Raw genomic sequence first — 21,998 nt, 5'->3', positions numbered from 1 at the left:
AGTCAAAACGCTATTTTGAGGTACGATGACATTTTATATTTTAGTTATTTGTTTCTTCATTTTGGCTTTGACATATAGTATGGAAACATATTTTTCCTACAGTTACCTAACAATGTACATGTTCTCTCGCTAATTTGAGAAAGCAAAGTGGCCAATTCGCTCATCAGTGAGACAATTATAACATTGTCTCACTGTAATTACTTTGTCTCACTCCAGATTTTCAACGTGAAGGCACGAAATACTGAGCGCGTAACATGCAGACAAGGTCGTATGCGCGCGAAATACGTTGGCAGCACTAGCTGCAAATCGGCTGGTCAGCTGTTGTACTGTTACATAAATACATTTGTGTTTGGTGGGATATGAACCATATAATGTGTAAAATAGAATATTATCAACCATATATGTTGCATTACCAATTTATTCGATCAAATTACTCTTAAGTAGTTAGATGTTACAACTTTTAATTGTATGAACATTGATATCTGGGACATAGTTATGCTCCGAGGAAAATTTTTTTTTCTTTAGAGCTATGCACATAGTCTTCAACGTAAAATATAACACCCTAAACTGTAATGACAAACATTTCTGTATTTACTTTTCAAACTTTCACGTTAAAGGTTGATGCTATACGAATATGGCAATCCCCTTCATCCGAAGGGCAATATGCATTGCAAATGTGATCTTTTTGTGGAATTCCACTTTAATTTAAATTTGTTTTATTATCAAGAAGACTTTTTGTAAATTTAAGAGATACAAAGACAACGTTTATGCATAATGATTGGTGTTTAGTGTTTCCGGACCAGTTATTTGACTAAAAACAAGAATTACTTAATGTCAACTTATGGTCCAAGTTTCAACCATGACTGGATATAGCATATATCGAGTAGCTTTTACTTATTTGTCAAAAAAGTGCAAAGTATGGCAGAATTGGACAAATATAAGATTGTTAAAGCCACTATAATCAACACAATCAAACTTTTTCAAAATTACCTCGCAGTTTAGAATTCTTTCATAAACCATTATGGAACCCGCTGATAGCCTAAATATTACTGAACTCTCTATGTCACAGGATAAATAACAGGTAACAACCCTTCTTTGGTTGAGTCTAGGCCAACTTCTTCAGCACCTCCAAACCAAAGAAGACAATTTTAGTGAAATATCATATTGCTATATTCCATTGTCTCAAATCAATAAAGTTAGGAAAATATGCCTTAATCCATTTGAGTAATTTTATATGTTGTGATGAAAAGAGAATGTTAGTGCTAAGACATATCAGGCCCAAGGTAAATTAACCTCATATATATTAAGTAACTTGTGGCTACGCAAAAAAATATATATATTAACGACAGAAAATATAGTTCTTGTGTCAAACAAAATAATTAAATATTTATAAAAGCAGTAAATGTATAAGCTTGTAAATGTGAAACATTAAAATTCTTAAAATCTGCTTAATTTCACTTCTTACCGTTTTATCATGTTTTCTCTCATTCCGCTCCCAGAATAGATTTATAGTTAGACTGATTGATTGTGTTAAAGTACATCATCCCGTAGTATATCTTATATCATATTATTATATTTTTTTTTCGAAAAATCAACTACTTTCTCCATTGAATTATAACCATTTTGATATTCACAAGTCCACATTTATTATATAATTATAATACAAAAGATATAAGTATTTCATTGTTATATTAAACAGTTTTATATTTAAGGTCGCATTGCATTATAACTTTAGGATACACAATTTGGAACGGATTGGTGTATTTTTCTTCATTAAATGTGCAGTAAGGCTAAAAATGCCAGAGGAGAAGTTAATGACAACGTAGTCATTTTAGCTATAAAATTAATCTATAAAGAGAAATACATTTGTTAACAATTATTTCCAAGATTCTAATGATATCATTAATATTAAATAATGAACATTTTACTTTTTGCTTTCTTAAAAATTTTTAAGGATAATAGTTTGTTTAAATATACTTATTTCTTATTTTTTTTTTTAATCTGTTATTGAAAGAAATTATAGTTAAAAGAAAATCTACTTAACTTGTCTAATCACGTCACGAACTCCTATTCCTCTCCGATAAATTAGCTAACTGTGCAATGTAACCATGTAAATTCGCAAATTAATATCACCTGCTTTGATAGTTAAAATGTTTAATATTTTGTCAATAAATATCTGCAAATCCAACGATTAACCTAATTGAAATCATGCTTAGCTGATTAGGCATTTTAAATGTAAGCTAATTTGAGAAGTTTTGGGGTAGAAATAAACAAAAGTTCAAGCGTTGTTATAAAAGTAGGAAATAATTTACATTATTATTTACAGCATTTGTATAAAAAATTACAAAAATATATACAACTTTCTATTTATTTACAAAAACATACATTAAAGTCAAGACAGTTTCTATGATTGACAGTAACATTTTTTTATTTGTAATAAAGAAATTAAATATGACTGTGGTAGATATTCGTGAAACCATAAAAGGTATGTTTAATGATTAAATCTTTTTACAAAAAATACTCTAAATATATAACATTTACTCTACATAATACAATAAACCTTTAATGATGACTTACATAATTTATTTTTCAACATTTAAATTAAGAAAATGTTAGTGGTTCTCCATTTTCCTTTCAGGTACCAATATTCTAATTTAGGAACAAATTAATTTGTATTATCTAAGTGTATGTATTTTCATTAAAGAATAATTAGGTATGTTGATTTTTCTATGGAAGTTTTCAATCTGTTGGTTATCTAAAGCTCCCATTATAATAACACATAAAATGATAAAACATTATGAAATTAACAACAATATTTGGAAAAGTATCGTATAATGCTTACTATAAAAAAGTGAATTTCGCATCAGTTTATTTGGTAAGGATCAGTTACATTCCAAATAAATTTCAAGTACCGTATCTATTAGCGTCGGTAAGGGTAGGGGTAGTTGTTCAACACAACACTAATGTAATCAGACACCTCACAGCACATGGAAGGAGTCCAATCAGCGCAAAACTCTACATACACGTTGACAGGTGCTCTGGTGGCCTTGCACATGTTGAACACTCCTAGAGTTGTGAAAACCCCTCTAGCAGGGAGCTGAATGTCCAACAGCAGCAGGTTCTGGACCAAGAACAGCCCGTAGGAGGCTAGGAACCTCCTCACACCTCGGGTGTCAGGGTAGTCGCCTACGTAGGACCTGTAGCGGAACCCAGCGTCCACAGAGGGCGTGTCTATACCGATGCCTTTGATGTCGAAGTGGTCGTAAAGGAACTCCGCGGCCTCTGAAAAGGAGACATTTGTGTTTATAAATCTTTATTACTGTATACATAAATCTGTATACATAAATCTTTTAGTTTTAAATGTAAACTTGCTATTGCTATAGCATATAAAAGAGAAATACTAGGTAAATAAAAATGATCGATGGACTCAAAACACTGTACTGTTAGAAAGTAGGCTCTTATTCAGTAAAAGCTTCTCAGTCATAGTTGGTTATTCAATCATACAGAGTTTGATTGAATAACCATGATTGAATAACCATTAATAAATTTTAAATATCCAGTATTTACAAGTTATTGCCGTCCTAAAATAGATCAAATGATGCAAATTAGCACTTGACAGGTTAGAAATAAAGATTTTAATTGAGTAGAGATCAAATATTACTTGTAAGTTTGATATTTATAATTAGTTTCAAAGAATAATAGAGGTGAATCATATGCATGCAAATAAAAAATCACCAACGAAATTAATAATAATTGTCTAGGTAACCAAGTGGTTTTAAATTTAAAGATTTTCTTAAATCGACGTGAGGGGCTTTCCCACAATACCCCACTCTTCGCAGAAAAGGTTCTCATCAGTTAGCGGGTGGGGAAACTGAGATGCTAGTACTGTAGTGGTTTTAGTGCTCGCCTTAAAGTTTAAAGGCTGCTGATTGGACTTCTGCTGAAATTGATTTACGAAAGAGATAGATTGAAGGATTGACCTTGGTGTTACTTTTTTCATTGGTTGTCGATTAATTATGTGACAGATTCGTAGTTTTTATTTACAACACTAAAATATCATATAATATAAAATATAATAGATAAATATTTCGAATGTCATAGATAGAAATATACACAGAACAAAAATAAAGTTAAGGAAAAAGCACATTAAACCATAGTTCATATTTGGTATGCATTTTAAAAACATTAATACAACCATAAATTCAAAGAAAATTATTTTAAATATATTCGCAAATTGTTTGATGCAAATGATGTAATTGATGGAACTATCAATGCAATGCATTAGCTTAACCAGGAATTCTGCATTTAAGGTTTTTGAAACTGTCAATGTACTCTTGTAAAAACTTAACTTATTTTTAATTTTGAACAATTATGTATCCCAGATGATGTTTTTTATAATATTTGTATCCATTTTTCGTCTTGACATAAATAAAAGTCATGCTTACAAATTCTCTAATTGCCAACAAAGTAAGATTGGGAAAAACAAGTACTGGAGCTATTTAGGAAAGCTTTTCATGAGTTATAGCTTTCCTGTTTTAATTTTGCAAAGCTATAGTAATATAATAAGTATTGGTAGCTAATAATGGTGTTTATCTTCAATTAAAGGATATTTAGGACCTAAATGCTATGATGGACCGGACCCTTAACAAAAGAAATTAAACATGCTGATAGCCAAAGCACGAACAACTGTGTAATTCCTCAACAAAAAACATACAGGTATATAAGAATGCTTTCTCAATACAGTATTTCTCCGGTCACAACATTTAGAATACTTTAACATTCATAGGTAGGCCTTCTTTATTTCTTCATGACAAAAAGACAGTAATCAGAAACTTAAGTAGTTGATGAATAACAGTAAACATGTGGCTAACCTGCAGACAATCCAGGCCAAGAGAATTCCAGTACTCCAGGGATGAGGTACTCTATATCTTCCAGGACGTTGGTGCCCAATAGGTCGGTCAGAAGGTCATCGACCTTGCCGATGTCAGCCAGGGTGTCCGGACCGTAGTACCGGTTACCGCGCTTGAAGGACCACCCTGTGTTGAAGATGACAAAGGACCGCGGAGGAATCATCCCATACTCGCAGATCCACTGCTCTATGTCTTCCTTGGTAATCTCGTAGTTCGAGTCCTTGGCAGCTTTCCATGTTACGTCAATTTGGATGGCTGCAAATGTAACAAATTGCTTGCAAAACAATACAAAATATACATACACATTGTTTTATTTCGGATTACTAAAAGATAAATAAACTCTTTTGATCACAGTATTCATAGTAAGAAATGACCAAAACAATAACTATAATATAGCTATGCTTTCTTGTGCTTTGATTGATTTATAATTTAAGTATATTTTCCCATGTATAAAGACAATGTTGACTCTTACACCAATGCGTATAATAATCTACATGGATGGTAGTCCGAGTAAATATTTTCCTCACTGAATAAAAAGATCTAAGTCAATCAAAGATGAATTAATGTTGATTTAATTTATACAGTACATAGAACTAGTCCTTTCTTCGCAACAGAAAGGGAGTATGAGGGGGAATTATATGGTGCATTAAATTTATTGTATGACATGGTTAAACCTCCAACGTTGATTTACAAAAGGACAAAGTTCGTGCTACCATTGAGGGGTAGCCTTGAGGTTATAACATCCTGCTGATTTAAAAATGCGTAATGTTAAGCTCTTCTACTCATATTTGGAGTCAATGTATACTTGGGTAAATTGATACAACGATACTCAATTGCAAAAAAAAAATATTATATTGGCATCACAAAAGAAAGTATATTTTGCCAAAAGCTTTAAAATTAATAAGGCCTCTTTACCCACTACTTATTAGATAAATATCACGAATAAGAATAAAAAATATTAAAAAAACTTACACTTCCTCGTTAATGAAACAATTTTGCCAACACTAATATTGGCAGACACAAATGTCATCAATGTAAACAAAACACCATCAAACAGTGTTTACAAACTGCTGTCTGATACTCCATCTCTATTATTTTGAGTTGATTTACCTAATGCATAGTATTTTTTCTGGAAACCAATATTTTCTTTTTTTAAACTGTTAGGCATTTAACATCGATAAATAAAGTCCTTAACAACTTGAAAAGTATTTAGAACATTTTATTGCACAATAACAAATTATGATAAAAACCCTGATATTACAGAAAATGAATAATATTTATTTGTGTAAAATGTTTACAAACTCTTTTCACCAGCTAGAATTGATTAAAGGATAAAAAATTGTGTAAATGATGTGCAGTAGCTGTGTAGCACCATGAGATAAAGCGAAATTGGCATTTCTACCTGTTTATATCAAAATTGCATTTGAGACAGCAGCTTTTATTTCGTGACATTTAAGTCCAATCAATTCTATAGTTATTTTCGGTAGCCATTTTATTTTATGCAGTGCAGAAAAAAAACTACAAGGTCCCGCTTGTATATTACATAATAAATTTCGAGTCTAATTTAAATCTTATAAGGGATCTGTTCATAGCTTGTTTAAAACCCTAACACTTCATTCAATTATTGAATTAGACCTTTAAACCCCTAACAGTATTAAACTGTGAGAATTCCTAATTGGCAAATTATATTTTAAATCACGTCGTACCAAAATGTATTTTTTCACGAGGTTCATAATTGTCCTAGTGTATAGCATGTTTATTAAATAATATTTTGTTAAAATAGTCTTCGATGTGTTAATTGTACCCAACATTCATGACCTAAAACACCAACGCAAAAGCAATGTTAAAGGTTGTAATATAACATGCTAATGTTATATTACAACATTAACATTACATGTGTTATTTATAAACATGTAATGTTTACCTAGCATATTTAACCACAAAAAAGTGCCATAATCTGACCCAACATCGTTACTTTTAAAAATATTACTTGAAAGCTGTAGGAAATCTATTGAATACTATTGTTTTAGATACAAACTTCTTATTTTTTTTTAACAAAATATCTTAAATTCACGTAAAATATATTTTTTTAATTTAATTATTCCATAAAAGTAAGAAAGAAACTGCGTTTAAGCAATAGAGTTATTACAAACATGTTTAAAAAACAGCATTCAATAATAGTAAAAAAAGTAGAAAATAAATCATTAGTTAAATTAACACACACATAGTTAGTTAATTAACACTAGTTAGTTATCTAGGTGTATTGAATGTATAAAAAGGACCTTTTGATGAATATTTTAAGCTGCCTTCAAAATAGTTTATGTGTATGTATGGATTTTAAAGAAAAATCTGATTTACGTAATGCACGTCTCAAAACAATATAAAATTTAGTTAGTTAGGAATTTAGGCTAAATTTGTTTTCTCGAAATAAGAAGTAAAATTGATTCCATGTGATATTCATTCCTTACAATATCCTTTCCCCTAATGGTAAGCCTATCCCCTATAATATTTTTTTACATTATAACACCATAACAATATGTTGGTTTCTTTCTCAAAATGGTGTACTAAAAGATACTTTTGACCAATTCAAAAAGTAAGTTAAATATTTGATCCCCTCTAGTATTATAATTTTGTCCACAAATACAATGTTTAGTTCTGTAAAGTACTTTTAACAACACGATAGACAGTTTTAGTAGATAGTTTTTAGACAAATATTAGGCATATACATTTACTTTGTATTGTTATCTTCGTTACCGATTTTGGCAGTATCTCTACATGAACAATACTTATCATTTTAAGTATGCTATGATATAAATATCATTAATATTGTAAAAATTCGTTTATGCAAACATTTGTGTTTTATATATCACATTAAAACTGAGAGTGTACTTAAGAATCTATATTGTATGCTACACAAAACATAAATAATGTTATATGAGCGTTTCATAAATCCTAAATGTCGGTTAAGTGTTCCTCGTTTCCTAGTAAATATTATAGATCTCGTAAATTTTAGTGGAATATTTTATGATGCGGTGAGAATCTCCGCCGTAAAATAAGAATATAGGCCTTACAGCTAAAACCTTTTACCTACGACTATATCGTTATGTTTTATATCCACATAATACTTCTGTTACAGGAAGCTAAGAGTTTGTTTACTTTAGTATAGCCTAGTAAAAATAATTTATTATGTATTTTTTTAAATTTATGTGTCATATATTTTTATAAACTTCATAAATAATTAATACCCTGAACCATTCTACAAACACTTTTTCGGTAGTTCATAAAAGTAGTCTTATGACAAGTAACTATTATTCGAATAGCCTTTATAAAGAAAGTAAATGAGATTAATTAAAATTTTGTTTTGATTTTGCTACAGAGGCTTATCAGATTGATTTAGATTGTGTACCTAATTAATTATATGTAACTAATTCCGATATAACCGAACTACCTCTTTTTGAGATGTATAATTTTATATTATGTTCTAGGCTAGTTTAAGTTTTATGTATTTTTGTTTATTTATTTAATACAAAATATGAATGAACAGCTAATTCATAATAAATTGTTAACGTATATGTAGGTTAAAATGTATTGCAATAAAATAATATTATTTTGCAGGCTGATTCAAAATAATGAATAAATTCATAAAAAATTTAAAATGTATAAACCAATTCATAAATTTTGCTTTAATATTCATAAAATAATTAAGTAAATGCTTAATAGTCTTATTGAATTAAAAAGTTGTTAAGTACTTATTTAGAATAGTGTTTCAATATTTTTTGCTATCGACAACTGTAAGATCTGGTTCATGTTGCGGCCTATAGCCGTCGGGGAAATAATATATGGACCATGTGAAGTAGAGTAGTACAAGAATGATAGGTACTTTATAGGCAATGTGAGTCAAAGCTTCGGCACAAAAAATAAACAACTACCGCACACAATCTAAATAAAACAAACCGAAACCAACCCAAAACACTCAAACAATTGATTCACCATCAAAGTCTTGATACAAAAAATAGTCATTTTTGTTTTAAATTTTAGGAACCATGATAGATATTGGTTTTCTGAACACTAAGAACCGAGTTTTTTGTTTTTTTAAAAAATATATAAAAACCATGATGACCTTGTTTACTTATCGCCACTGGTCACTATAATTATAACTTGCTAAGCGAAACAAATTAAATTGAACCTATGTTTTATTGCAAAATTTACATAAAATATTCATACATACTCTCCAGGAGGAATAAATCTTCCGGTCCAAGATCTCCGATCAACTTCCCCTCCGGGTGGTAGCATCCCCCGACCTCGATGAAGGTGGCAACCTCATCTCCGGAGATGTAGCGGTCTTCGGTGAACCCAGAGAAGAGAGTGTCTTCGGTGATCTCCGGGAAGACCAGGAACGGGGTGAACCCTGGCCAGCAGGGTCCGTTCATCCCATTGATGTAGTAGGTGAGGAGCGACCCTGTGTAGGCACAATCACTACATGCTTCAGCACACCCCCACTGGCACACCACTGCCCACACCACCAGGGCTATACGACCCACTGCGAACATTGCAGTTCGAACCGGAGTCGAGCTCATGATTGAGTTTTATATTGTTTGTGTTCTTTATCACGCTCTGATGTTTGCTTAGTGAACACTACGGAGAGTGGTGAGTATTCTAGTAACAGCGTGAATGTTTTAAAATACTGTTTTGGATTTATACTTTATACTTATTATACTTTCTGTAAAGTTTAATACATTTAATATCAAAATTTAAGTAGTAAGTGTTGTCCAGCATCCAGTTATTCAATTTATAATTTTTCGTTAAAGATCAAAACTATCTTCTCTTTTGTTAATACGTGAGGGCTGTTTTTTGTGAACAAAACTCCTCCGTTATTTCTGGATCGATTTTAACGTTTGAGGTGTAAAATAATTTGTCTTAATTCTTAGTTTTGCATAAAGGTTGAATTGAAAAACTCTTACCCTTAAGGGCACGAGGCGCTCTCAAAGGTCGCATTCCCCCCATATGATTTACATTGAAATCAAATTTTTAAACAAAACCGGCAAATGTATTTAAAAAACTCACCAGCTTTTTGGGAGTAAATATTGATGTATGTAATATTTAGGAGGTTATAGACAAATCTAAACAGTCAATCAGTTTTGTTGGAAGAACAGACAACTTCTTGAGTTTAAAGGAGAAATATTGAAAACAGGTGGATGAGACAATTAATAGGAAATCGTATACGTATGAGAAGAGTAGAGGAGAGGCCTGGTCTCACAGTAAGGAATCCAGGTACACAATCACTTGGGGAGATGATTCATTTTTGGCATTTATGCTAAGCGACTTTTTGGAAGTAAAAAAAAAACCATGAAGAATATGGACACTTCATGTTGTCACAGTGGTAAAGTAAACCTATCTAAAGTCAGATCAAATAAATACATGCAAGAAATGTTTACTGGTAATAGCTTTAAGTTGGGAAACATTTGTATAAAACACAAAAAAATAAGGTCGGGTCCAAAAAATTCTAAAATATTTTGACAAGAAGCGTTTATTATTTCAACGTGCTATTAAATAGCGTGAGTATTTCAATTAGTTACATAAGTATTTAGTCGGGTCTTTTAAACTCATCGAAAATTATGACCGTTATTAGTGTAGTTTTTAAGTAACTTCTGTATAATACCGGTACCTGATAATTGCTCGATATCGAGCAACAGGTACACTAGTCATAATAATTACAAAATACTATGTTTTACACATTTACTGCTATGAAATGTTATCAAAGTATATTATGTATGCACTGTGTAAGATAAATACGGATAACTTAAGGAAAAAAATACCCCCGCCGCAGCAAACCTGCAGACTAAGCGAATTTCCATTTGACTGATTTGATTTACACTGAAATGTCTGCTTAAAAATATAACATTTATTCCCGATTTAAATAGAATTAGTTTAATAAGTACTTAGGTTTGCTGCATCAGGGAGGGTTTTTTTGTAAAATGTTAATAGTTAGTAAGAAATAAAAACGTTTTCCAAATTTGATCAAAATATGTTCATAAACAAGCAAACTACAACAGTTTAATTATTCTCCATAAGAATAACATGGGAATTTTAAATTTAAAATTTGTTTGAATTTTCTCCGTAACCATTAGGCGCATAGTAACGCTTCAATATACTAAATTATTTGTTTTTTTAAGCTGTACAAAATGGTTTGGAAAGAAATTGCTAAATTTTATGACCTATTTTTACCCCATAAAACCCCCCGTAAACCCCCGTTCCCATGGTCCGATCATGCTGGATCGCGAACTCGTTCGAATAAACGTAGGTTTACACGTTTGTACCAAATTTCATCAAAATCGGATCATTTTTTCTCGAGTTATCGTGCTAACGGACACACACATATATATATTAATATATATATAAATATACATATATATATTAATATATATATAAATATACATATATATATTAATATATATATAAATATACATATATATATTAATATATATATATATATATATATATATATATGAATTTGAACGGATGGTGTTTTTGGCCTCTAGGGACCTCAAAACGAAAGAAAAATCTGTCCCGCGTCCAGGTCTTACCATGAGTACTACGGTAATAGCTAATTCCCTATATGGGAAATTCGCTAAAAGGATTAACTACGTCTTAAAATCAAATTTCCCTATGATTGTTTTTTATTTGAACTTAATTTGTTTGCGTTAATTCCATAATAACCGTATGGTAAAATGTGATGTGTAGATATTGTATGGTAACTATTAAAGGAGAAAGTAAAAGTATTAACCTGATGACCCCTATACGGCTATACGGCTTTTAGAAAATTTATTATTTCTCATGTTAGCATTGAAGTACATAAGTGTCTGCTTGTAAACAAAAGGTAAAACCTTTTATTTTGTAGGTTGCATTTGTCGTTATAAATATTGTATCTTCTAATAAATATCGTATCTATCAATATTATCATTACAAGCTCAGAACTCAGGCTACTTTTAATGTAGAATGAATTAAGTTTTAATAAAAACCATTGGAATGGAATATAATCTGGTAGTAAGCCCATATTAATTATACTAATGTATTTCAATTTATCTAGCCAAATTGAATTGAATGAATTTAATCAAATAAGCAAATATTTTAGTTCATATGAATAAATCCATTTAGGTATTAAAATATTTCGACAGTAAATTGGTTTTCATTGTTTATATCCGGTAAAGTAATAGATTAACTGTCCTACAATCGCTCATTACGTGTTTTATATGTAATTATTGCTGTAATAAACGTGTATTTAATTCCTTACCGTTGTATTGGTACCGTCATATATGTTAAAAGAACATATTGCACAATGTATCCATTAAACAGAAGAAGCAAACTGACACATACCATTTACCATGTCAACAACCCTTATAATGGGTACAAGGATAAATATAGTTTTTATCTGTAAAATCGCATACACTTCAACGATTGTAGTACTTAAAATATTGGTGATTGCACATTTTTTAAATTGAAAAGGGCAATAGTTTACTACATTTTGAACAAAATCGTCAGAGCAATTTTTATTAAAATCCCATCGTTAATGTTATTTGGAAAGTCACAATTAAATATACAAATTTCAAAAAATCTGTGCATCTTCTTAGTTAGGATGAGTACATACATGAAGCGGACCATAGCTGAAGCAAATAATATGAACACCTGTTTATTTACTCTATGGCTGTAGTCATCAGTACTTCTGTACATATCCACACACACATGCTGGCACACACATACATCAGTAAACAAACTCTATTCAATTCAAACCAATCAATTCGAAAAAAGGATTTTGGGGCTCAGGGGTCCCAATGTAGACATTTTCTCACAAAATAACCAACATAATACACATTAAAACCAGCTACAATTGCATGTTAGAATGACGTCTACTTGTTGTATAAAATGCTTATAGTATCACTTAGGTAAAGCATCCTGTTCTAAAGTAGTTTATTGTCAAAGACTTTATAAACACCAAAATAAAATACTCTTTTGACTAAGCCAACCACTCAAAACTATGGCTCCTTTAAATGCAATTTTTATTTAATGTAATATAACCTTAAATATTTAATTATTTAACTTATATTTACGCAATTCACTTCAAACATAACATCCATTTATTCATGTCTTTAACAACACACTGCGGCATTTGCTTTGCAGTACAATATTTTGCAAACAATAATTAGACGAAATAGTCTACAATGATATCCCATAAAGAGTCTTTGGTCTTGGGCAGCGATGTCTTGTGCTCGGATGCTGGTATTCTCTCACTACTTCTTATTCTTCTTCTTCTTATTATTATTATTCTTATTACTTATCAGTGCAGTTCACCCTTGTACTGAACTGGCACAACTCTTGCTTTGCTGGGCGTTCTGTTGCCCATGTAGACAGGCAAGGTAAAGAGGCCTATAAACTGAATTTATTAACAAATATATGTTATACTAGCTAAAACAGCTGGTCAATATAATTTTAGTTTGGTTTTTTAAACTAAACAATACTTTTTGCAAATTAGGTTTCGAAGTGTTAAACGAAAATTGTAGGTATACAGAAACACAACTCAAATAATATCAGATTTACCTTTGTCTTAAAAATCACCGAATAGCAGGCCTAATACCTCTGTTCTTTCGTCCCTAACCATTAAGTGTAATCAAATTGTAAGAACAAGGCTTTTTGAAATAGCTTAGGTTTTTCCCAGGACATGCATTACTCGTATCTAAAACTATATTGAAGAATATTGAAACTCAATTCAATATAGTTTCAAATATAGTTTCAACTATATTGAAATTCAATTCCAATAAACCTCGAGGTTTTAGCAAACTACAATGATAGTAATCACTTCTGTCATATTCTTTAACTATGGCAGAAAATGTCACTCGTAGGTTAAGTTTTATCAAACGAGGCCAAGCTTCGGGACTGTATAATCCAATATAATCTTTCTCATAGTATAGAACATATCAAGCTTATCACTGCATGAAGTTGCATCTTAAATATACTATTCAAGATACAAAGTTTTGCACACAATTTTATTACTATGGTATTTACTTTCTACAAGGTTATCCAGCTCTAATACTGGGATAGCTGCACAAGAAAGTGTTAATGTACACGCATTAAATATGAAAGTTGAAATTCCACCACTACAACAAAGACATACCAATGTCCCTCTCATGCTGATGTTTAGCAGGAAAATTACTGGACATAATAATAACGGTGCGTTTTTAAGGCTATTACTACTAAAATAATACAAAAGTATTCTTAGCCATTTGTATCTTTTTCACGCCGTTTTTAATATGATAGCTGTTCACTTACGAGGAAATGTCCTTGAATGGGCTATATGGCTTCATATTTATTTTCAAACCCAATAGCTTTGGAACAAAGTTATACTTTTTGTTCAGCAAATTTATACTTATTATTATTCTTAATTTATCCGTTAGGCATGTAACGTCATTTCAAGGTTAAATTGTACACACCAATAAAGATCATTATAATACATTCCTTGTTTGTTTTGTGGCATCACAGTTCCACTGGAGCTTTGTTGCTCTTTGCGCTAAACATCTATATTTTTGGAAGACATATAAGTATTTTATCACTAACGTCGTGTATCAAAATCATCCACATCTATTTAGCATACTTATTTTACTTCACGGACAAACATAATACAATAGTATATTTCGTAACTAGGGCCGAAAATGAGGTTTTACTGGCTCTAGATCGGTTTTAAAGTTCGAGACGATGTCGAGAACTTGAAACAATTGAGAGCAGCAAATACATTTCGGCCCATGGTACGAACGCTATTTTTCACCTCACTATTACTCTATTACCTCTATTCACCACAATAATAATGCACACTATCAGTGAACACAATTAAAACTATAAGGTTACTAGCTGTAACCCGCGGGCTTTGCCCCGTTTAACTTCTTAGTTTTCAAGATTATCTCGTTCGCATGGCTCAATCACGTCCTGGTTGAAGTTTGTTCGCTACGTTCACTCACCTTTATAGTCTGGCAGAAGCTCGAAGGACTCCAGCGGATTAGGCGACCCCTCGCCCACGCACGCGCACTCACCAGCGGCTGCTCAATACCTGCCCCATCCCTTGCCCGCCCGGCAGGTGACTCACCACTGGCTTGCGGCCATAACAAATATGAAAATGAATATTTTTAACATTTTTTGTTTTAATTGTAATTATTTGAATTGACAATAAAGTTGTGAGTTTAACAAGCTAAAATTCGACTTGATCCCACGACTTTAAGCTTTGAAAACACTATTTTGATTTCTGGGGTATAGGTTTTTGCATGATATTTTATTAATGTGAGTTAGCTTTGATAAGTACTATCAAAGATTACATATGCTACGCAAAATATGCTTTTTGCGTAGCATATGTAATCTTTGGTACTATGTATAGCTATGTATAGTTAATGTTGTAGGTCTAATATTTCCTAATTGGCAACCAACTTGCACTTTAAAAAACTTAGAATAAAAAGATTCATTAAACTAAACGGTAGGTTTGTGTCCAAATTTACAAAGGGATTCTTTTACGTGTCGGGGTCTAAGGTAGCATTATAGATCAATTTTCCATGAATTAAAAGGTGGTCAATGATTGTTGTGTCTGTTTTTAAAGTACTATTACAGAATAAAAACCATATTAGACTGTGGTATTAAAACTTAAGATAGTTAAAACCTTTTTACTTGCGGCGCATTGGACCACACTTGCTTACTACTTAATATTCATTTTTTTTTAAGTAATGTTTAAATAGAGATTTGATTAAGTTATCCCTTTAGAGTTAGGGTTTGCTCTGTAACCCCTAACGGTGGAGGTTGTAGCTTTGCGTTCGCAAAATGGAATATTATTTGCTTAACCTATGACTCAGCGCTGTCTTTTCTAATAACATTATCTACCCGTTATGGCCACTTCCCGCACTTTGGCTATCCTGTGAGTCACTGATGACACAGTTTAGTGAGGAAAGAAACGATTTGTGCGATTGTGATTTAGTAGCTCGTGAACGTGACCAAGTGAAACATCGCAAGTTAGGCCTATAGAATAGTTATGATAGGGTAGTTGTTCTTTAAGTGCGGGATCTGTTAGTTTTTCGTAAACAAGTGATTCTATAATGACTTCTAAAAGAGAAGTATTACATACTCAAGCTAGAACTATTGTGGCGTCTGTGATAGACTATTTTTATTTAGAGAAGAATAATTTTGGACCTCTTATTGATTTAAACAAGGTTCTTGAAAGGGTTGCCGCTGCTTGCAAAGTGCCATACAGGACTGTGCGCCGAATTAATAGTGAACTGAAAGAAGTAACGAAGGACGTCGGAAGTGAATGTGGCTCTTTAAGCCGAGTCGAAAGTGCTACAAATGACTTCGAAGATGAAGAAACACCTGTTTCAAAGAAAAGCCGGACCATCATCCGTACACCGAGGAAAACCCGTCGTAAGTCGTATAATAGCTATGTTTCTAATTTAGACGACTTTCAGAAATCAGCTATCCACCGACACATCTTATCTTATTATGAAAGAAAAGAGGTACCGACACTTAGAAAACTTATTGTCTCCTTGAAAGATGCTGATCTGTTTCATGGCAGTAGATTTTCATTAGCTAAAATACTTAAAGCGATAGGCTTTGTATACAAAAAGTTTAATAGTAGGAAATGTTTGATGGAAAAACCGTCAGTTGCACTCCTGAGATGCCAGTTTCTAAGAAAAATTCACAATATAAATCCTGAAAACATTGTGTTCTTGGATGAAACTTGGATAAATGCAAATTTAACGAAAGACAAAGGTAGGACTGACGATTCAGTCAAAGGAACCCTGAGTACCCCTTTGGGAAAGGGTAAACGTTTGATTATTTGCCATGCGGGGGGACAGAAGGGATGGATAAATGCTCCACCTCTTATTTTTGAATCCAAAAAGACGGGCGACTACCATGAAGACATGAATGGCGACGTTTTTGAGGGATGGTTCTTTGAAGTTTTGCTACCAGCAATCCCCCCTGGAAGTGTGATTGTAATGGACAACGCGCCGTACCACTCAAGGGTAAAAGACAAAGCGCCAACAACGCAGCAACAACCACAAGCAGCAACAAAGCAGAGATGGTGAAATGGCTGCAAGATAAACAAATACCGTTTAGTCCCGACTTGCGAAAATGGGAAATCTATGAAGTTATAAAGCTACATAAACCACCCCAGCCAAAATATGCAATCGATGCAAGGGCGGCCGAATTAGGATACTCGGTGATTCGGCTTCCGCCATACCACTGCCACTACAACCCCATAGAGATGGTATGGGGGTATCTCAAAGGGTACGTAAAAGAAAGAAACAAGACTTTTAAGTTGGGTGACATCCAGAAGCTGTTCATGGAATCAATCAGCACCGTCACGCCAGAACAGTGGAAGAAGTACGTGGACCACGCCAAGAGATCTATCGACGCCGACTGGACAAGTGAGGGGCTGAATGACTCTAGCATCCAGGACTTTATCATCAACTTGTGTCCAGATGACTCCGACGATGGATCAAGTGACATTGATGACGTGTCTGATGAAGATCTGGATATTTGTCCTTTAGACTAGACACCTGGTGTGGTAGTGATGCGAGGTATGTGTATGTGATACATAAAAAAACTATTTAATCTAATACAGTAGCGTAAAATTGTGTTCCATCTGTGATTTTATTATATTGACTTGCTATTTACTCGGATATTAGTATTTTCGGATATTTTTATTTTTACTTTAAATATGTTGTAGGGATTGTATTTTTTTTTTATTCAAATATGTTTACCGTCGGGCATATTTTTTTTACTTTAAATGTTTGCTGGAAGGCTTGTATTTTTTTATTTAAATAGATTTACTGTCAACTTATACGTTTTACCTGAAATATTTTTACTGTCGGGCTTATATTTTTACCTTAAATATGTTTACTGTCGGGCATGTATTTTTTACTTTAAATATATTTACTGTCGGACTTGTATTTTTTTCTTATTTGTTTATGATGTTTAGGCCTGTTTAGTTTTTCAATCAGTTATAAATAGGCCCTATACTGTTTCTTTAAAGAATACATTACAAATTGAAAAATAAAAGTTATTAACGTAAATCCTGTTTATTTATTCATACAATGTTGCGCTGTAACCTGGTATTAAATTATTTTATTTATAGTTTTATTAATTAAACATTAGTATGATATTATATTACATTATCTCCCGTTGATTAAGATTTGATTAAGATATGCCAAACTGGGTTTCACTTGTTGTTATTATTATTATTAGTTTCAATATTATTTTTAAGTGTGTGTGTCAGTTATTTATAAATTGATATTTTCTACCGTTTTATTTGTATGTCATATTTTGAGGCTAATAGTACTTGTTTATCATATCTTAAAGTTTTTAATTAAAACCATTTTTTTCCATTTTTACCTGCTAAGCCAGAAGCCAGACTAAGAATTTAATGTATGTATATATTGTACATTTGTATTTTTATAAGTCCTGTACGTTATTGCGTATTAGTATTAGAGATTAATAAAAGATATTTTTAAAGGAACTTGAGTTTATTTTAAAGACCTTTGATTAGTGCGTATCAAAAGCTTACTCATCACAACTAAATATTATGCAACACACTTTTCATACAACCTAGAAATAAAAATAGTGTTTTTGAAAGCTTGAAGTCATGGAATCAAGTCGAATTTTAGCTTGATAAACTCACAATTTTATTGTGAAAACAAATATTTGCAATTGAAACGAAAAATATTAAAAAGTTACACTGTCATCTTATTTACTGGTGCAATCCAGTGGTGAGTCACCGGCCGCCGGGGGAAGGAGGGGCAGGTACTGGGCCACCGCCATGCCGCCGCTGGTGAGAGTGTGTGTGTGTGTGAGTGAGGGTGTCCTAATCCGCTGGAGTCCTTCGAGCTTCTGCCAGACGGTTGGAGCTCGTTCGCTGCGCTCACTTGCCTTCAGGTTAGCTCGTTCACTACGCTAACTCGCCTCCAGGTTGAAGTTCGTTCGCTACGCTCACTCACCTTTTGGTTGCAAATTAGCTGTTGTCATAAATGTAAAAGAAATAATAGTGCTGCACCCTGTTGGTAATCCTTGTAACTTTAATGCTATTGAACATCATAGAACAGAACCAACTTGTTTAATTGAAACAGCTGTTAAGATTCAATAATTCCATTTCTCATAAGGTTAACATGGGAAACTCCAGAGCCACTGGGGTGGAGCCCGAAAGGATTTTTAAAATAAGAATATGCCTATATGTTAATCGGGAATGTGAGCTATCATCATGCCAAATTTCAGCCCAATCCGACCAGTATTTTTCGCGTTCACTTGTCACAAACATACATCCATACATACATTCAAACTTTTTTATTTATAATATTAGTAGGATAGGATGTGAAGGAATCATTTGAGGAATCAGCAACAATAACAATAAATAGTTGCCTAGATAGTGGTGACAATAAACTAAGTCTATTGCAATGCATATACTGATTGTGTATTTAATATACATTAATGTTTTAAGTAAATAAGCAAAAGCTGGTTTTCGGCCCTAGGGATATAAGAACCTCCTCGTTCCTCAAATGACGATGACGATGGACAGCAATACGTAACTTTTGGCGTCCAATACGTTTGTAAAACTACAAAAAACGTCGTAGTGTGGAGAAAAACATCTTTTGAGCATTTGTACATGCCATTGTTGATCAGAAGATTAATACTAGTAATTTCACCAACAATACCTACCGATGATTTTTATAACAATTTAAAAAAAAATATATGCAAGTACTTTATGTTATGTTATTTGAAATTCGGATTTGATTTAATTATTTCTCCTACTAAACTCTATGTAATATTTGTGTTGGTAAGTACGACGAAATTCACTGAAAAAGAGGTTCGAAACAACATTACGTATTTTAGGCACAATTACTTATTGAGTCAACAATACATATTTGGAAGACGCAGTATTCTAAAGTCAGGATGACTAAAAATACACGGATCAGCCTACCTACACTTATAGTGACAAGATAGGAATTCCTTGAAAATACAATTTTCTTTATGTCGAGTATAGAGCCCTTTTCTGCGAAAGTCAATCTATTGAGTTCCAAGGGGAGAGCTAGCAGCCTTTTAAGTCGTGTGGGCCTCTCGGATTTAATTTATCCTCTTTACGTCAAAGACTGACATTCATGTTTAGACTAAATTAAAAGACTAAATTTAGGTTCGGTTTATGCAATAGCTCAGCCTTAGTTTATTACAATCTCACGGTGTAGGAGTAAGAAAGGGTTACGTAATAACATCATTTTTTGGTACTGATTTCAGTGAACGCCTGCATGAGTTAATATCCAACCGTTCTTAAACTGGGTTGGTCATTACGGAGTTACTAGCCTGTACCGACGGCTTCGCCTGCGTAGATATAACCATAATACAGCATAAGAAATTGAGTATTACAATCTAAATCAAGACAGGTAACACAACTGGATGCTTGAAGTTTTCTAGTTTTATTTTATGAAAATAAGTTATCATTTGCGTCACGCACAGTTTAAAAAGAAATAAAATTACAATCAAAAACTAAATGAAAACTATACAACACACAACAATATGTTTCATGAGCAGCTAAAAAAATATTACAACATACAATCTTAAAACTGAAAATGCCGCGACTCTTCAGTTTCTTTAAGGTATAGTTCTTTCATAGCAGTATGGGCGCTTATAATACGAGTAAAGAAAGAACGACTCATTCCAGCAAGCTCATCTTTACATTTTAGTTCTCTGCCCTGTATACTCTCTCTGCCTATTCTATTTATTTTAAATCATTTGTGTTGTATATAGTGTAGTGTTGCATCGTATTCCATTGCATCATTTTTAGAGAAATACCATAATTTATATTATTAATTGTCATAAAATTGTCATCAAATTTAATTGTCATCGAATTAAGACATAAACATAACTGTAAACAACCTATTTGGACAGTTCTCATTGTGTATGACTGTCTTTTGTTGCTGCTTAGTTCAAATTAGCAGTTGTAATAAAATAATATAAATGTATAATAGTGCTGCACGCTGTTGGTAGACCCAATTTTAATGCTGTTGTATCCAATACCATAGAACCAAAGTTGAAACTGCTTACAAAATTCGGTAATCACTTTTAGTCAAAGTTGTAAGTGTGAATACTTATAATGTTTACATGGAAAATTCCAGGGCCACTAAGGTGCAGCCTGAAAGGGTTTTTGATATTAGAATAGGCTTGTATTTCAATCGGGAATTTATGCTATCATAATTTCAATGATCAACATTTCAGTCCAATCCAACCAGTACTTAATGAGTCAAGTTATAGTAATTTAACTTCAAACAAACAAACTAATACACACTTCCACATTTATTATATAATTAGTATGATTTACTTTCCTAATTCATACATTTAGATTTTCCTCGACACAACAGTAATTTCCTCTCAACTAAAACAAGCCAACTATTAAGGATCAAAGTGACTATAATGCCAAATATCAATAACAAAGCATTTAGCACTATTGGACTTAACCTAATTGAGTCTGTCTCTGTATGAAAACTTTGCAATGAAATATAACAATATTTTTGTACCTAAAAAGCAGGGCAATTGTTTCATTATGAATACATACTTGACAATAAATATTTAATATAACAATATTTTAATCTTGGGAAATGATGAATTTGTTTGTAGGTGTTAAAGAAATCTTATTATAAACAAGCTAAAATGTCAAAACCACCATTAAAATTATCGTCAATAATAACATTGAGTTTCTTCAAAATTCATAGGTCCAAAGGAAATTGTAAGTTTTGTTGTGTGTTATACAAGATACGACCAATACAAGTTTGACTGAGTTTCTCAACTAGGTGACGACAGCCGCCGAACCTGGCTCGTCAAGGTCAAATACTGTATATTAATGCGAATTATAGGAAGTATTTATATACCTCTTAGGTTTAACTTGACTTTTTCAATGTACCAACAACGTTATTTGTTTAATTACATTGGCGAAAATATCCTTTACTAGCTTATCCTTACCTAAATATTTAAGAGTAAATAGGCTTTTCCTAACGCATTCTTATAACTAATAAATTTATAGAA

The 21,998-nt window shown here is 32.2% G+C and overlaps 2 protein-coding genes across 2 annotated transcripts; one reads left to right on the top strand and one right to left on the bottom strand.

The window, feature by feature from the left end:
• Positions 1–2,813: 2,813 nt before the first annotated feature.
• LOC128991657 (uncharacterized) lies at positions 2,814–9,487 on the bottom strand. The gene is made up of 3 exons (XM_054414736.1): positions 9,139–9,487; positions 4,872–5,165; positions 2,814–3,282 (listed from the first exon to the last, which is right to left on the bottom strand). Exons 1-3 carry the CDS (start codon positions 9,485–9,487, stop codon positions 2,921–2,923), a joined length of 1,005 nt encoding a protein of 334 aa, XP_054270711.1. The 3' UTR covers positions 2,814–2,920.
• Positions 9,488–17,010: 7,523 nt separating this feature from the next.
• LOC128991656 (uncharacterized) lies at positions 17,011–17,487 on the top strand. Its single transcript, XM_054414735.1, has one exon. The coding sequence runs from the start codon at positions 17,011–17,013 to the stop codon at positions 17,485–17,487; it is 477 nt and encodes a 158-aa protein (XP_054270710.1).
• Positions 17,488–21,998: the final 4,511 nt, after the last annotated feature.

Source organism: Macrosteles quadrilineatus, unplaced genomic scaffold, assembly GCF_028750875.1.
Source record: "Macrosteles quadrilineatus isolate MER2022 unplaced genomic scaffold, UCM_ALF_1.0 Scaffold_4__1_contigs__length_99947679, whole genome shotgun sequence".
NCBI classification, from domain to species: Eukaryota; Metazoa; Arthropoda; class Insecta; order Hemiptera; family Cicadellidae; genus Macrosteles; species Macrosteles quadrilineatus.
This window is presented reverse-complemented; position numbering and strand designations above follow the sequence as displayed.

Coding starts and splice junctions, on each gene's coding strand:
- LOC128991657 (XM_054414736.1), bottom strand. CDS start 9,487: ATGAGCTCGACTCCGGTTCGAACTGCAATGTTCGCAGTGGGTCGTATA. Junction 5,166..9,138: donor AGATTTATTCCTCCTGGAGA/GTATGTATGAAT, acceptor TTACATTTGCAG/CCATCCAAATTGACGTAACA. Junction 3,283..4,871: donor TTGGCCTGGATTGTCTGCAG/GTTAGCCACATG, acceptor TCTCCTTTTCAG/AGGCCGCGGAGTTCCTTTAC.
- LOC128991656 (XM_054414735.1), top strand. CDS start 17,011: ATGGTGAAATGGCTGCAAGATAAACAAATACCGTTTAGTCCCGACTTG.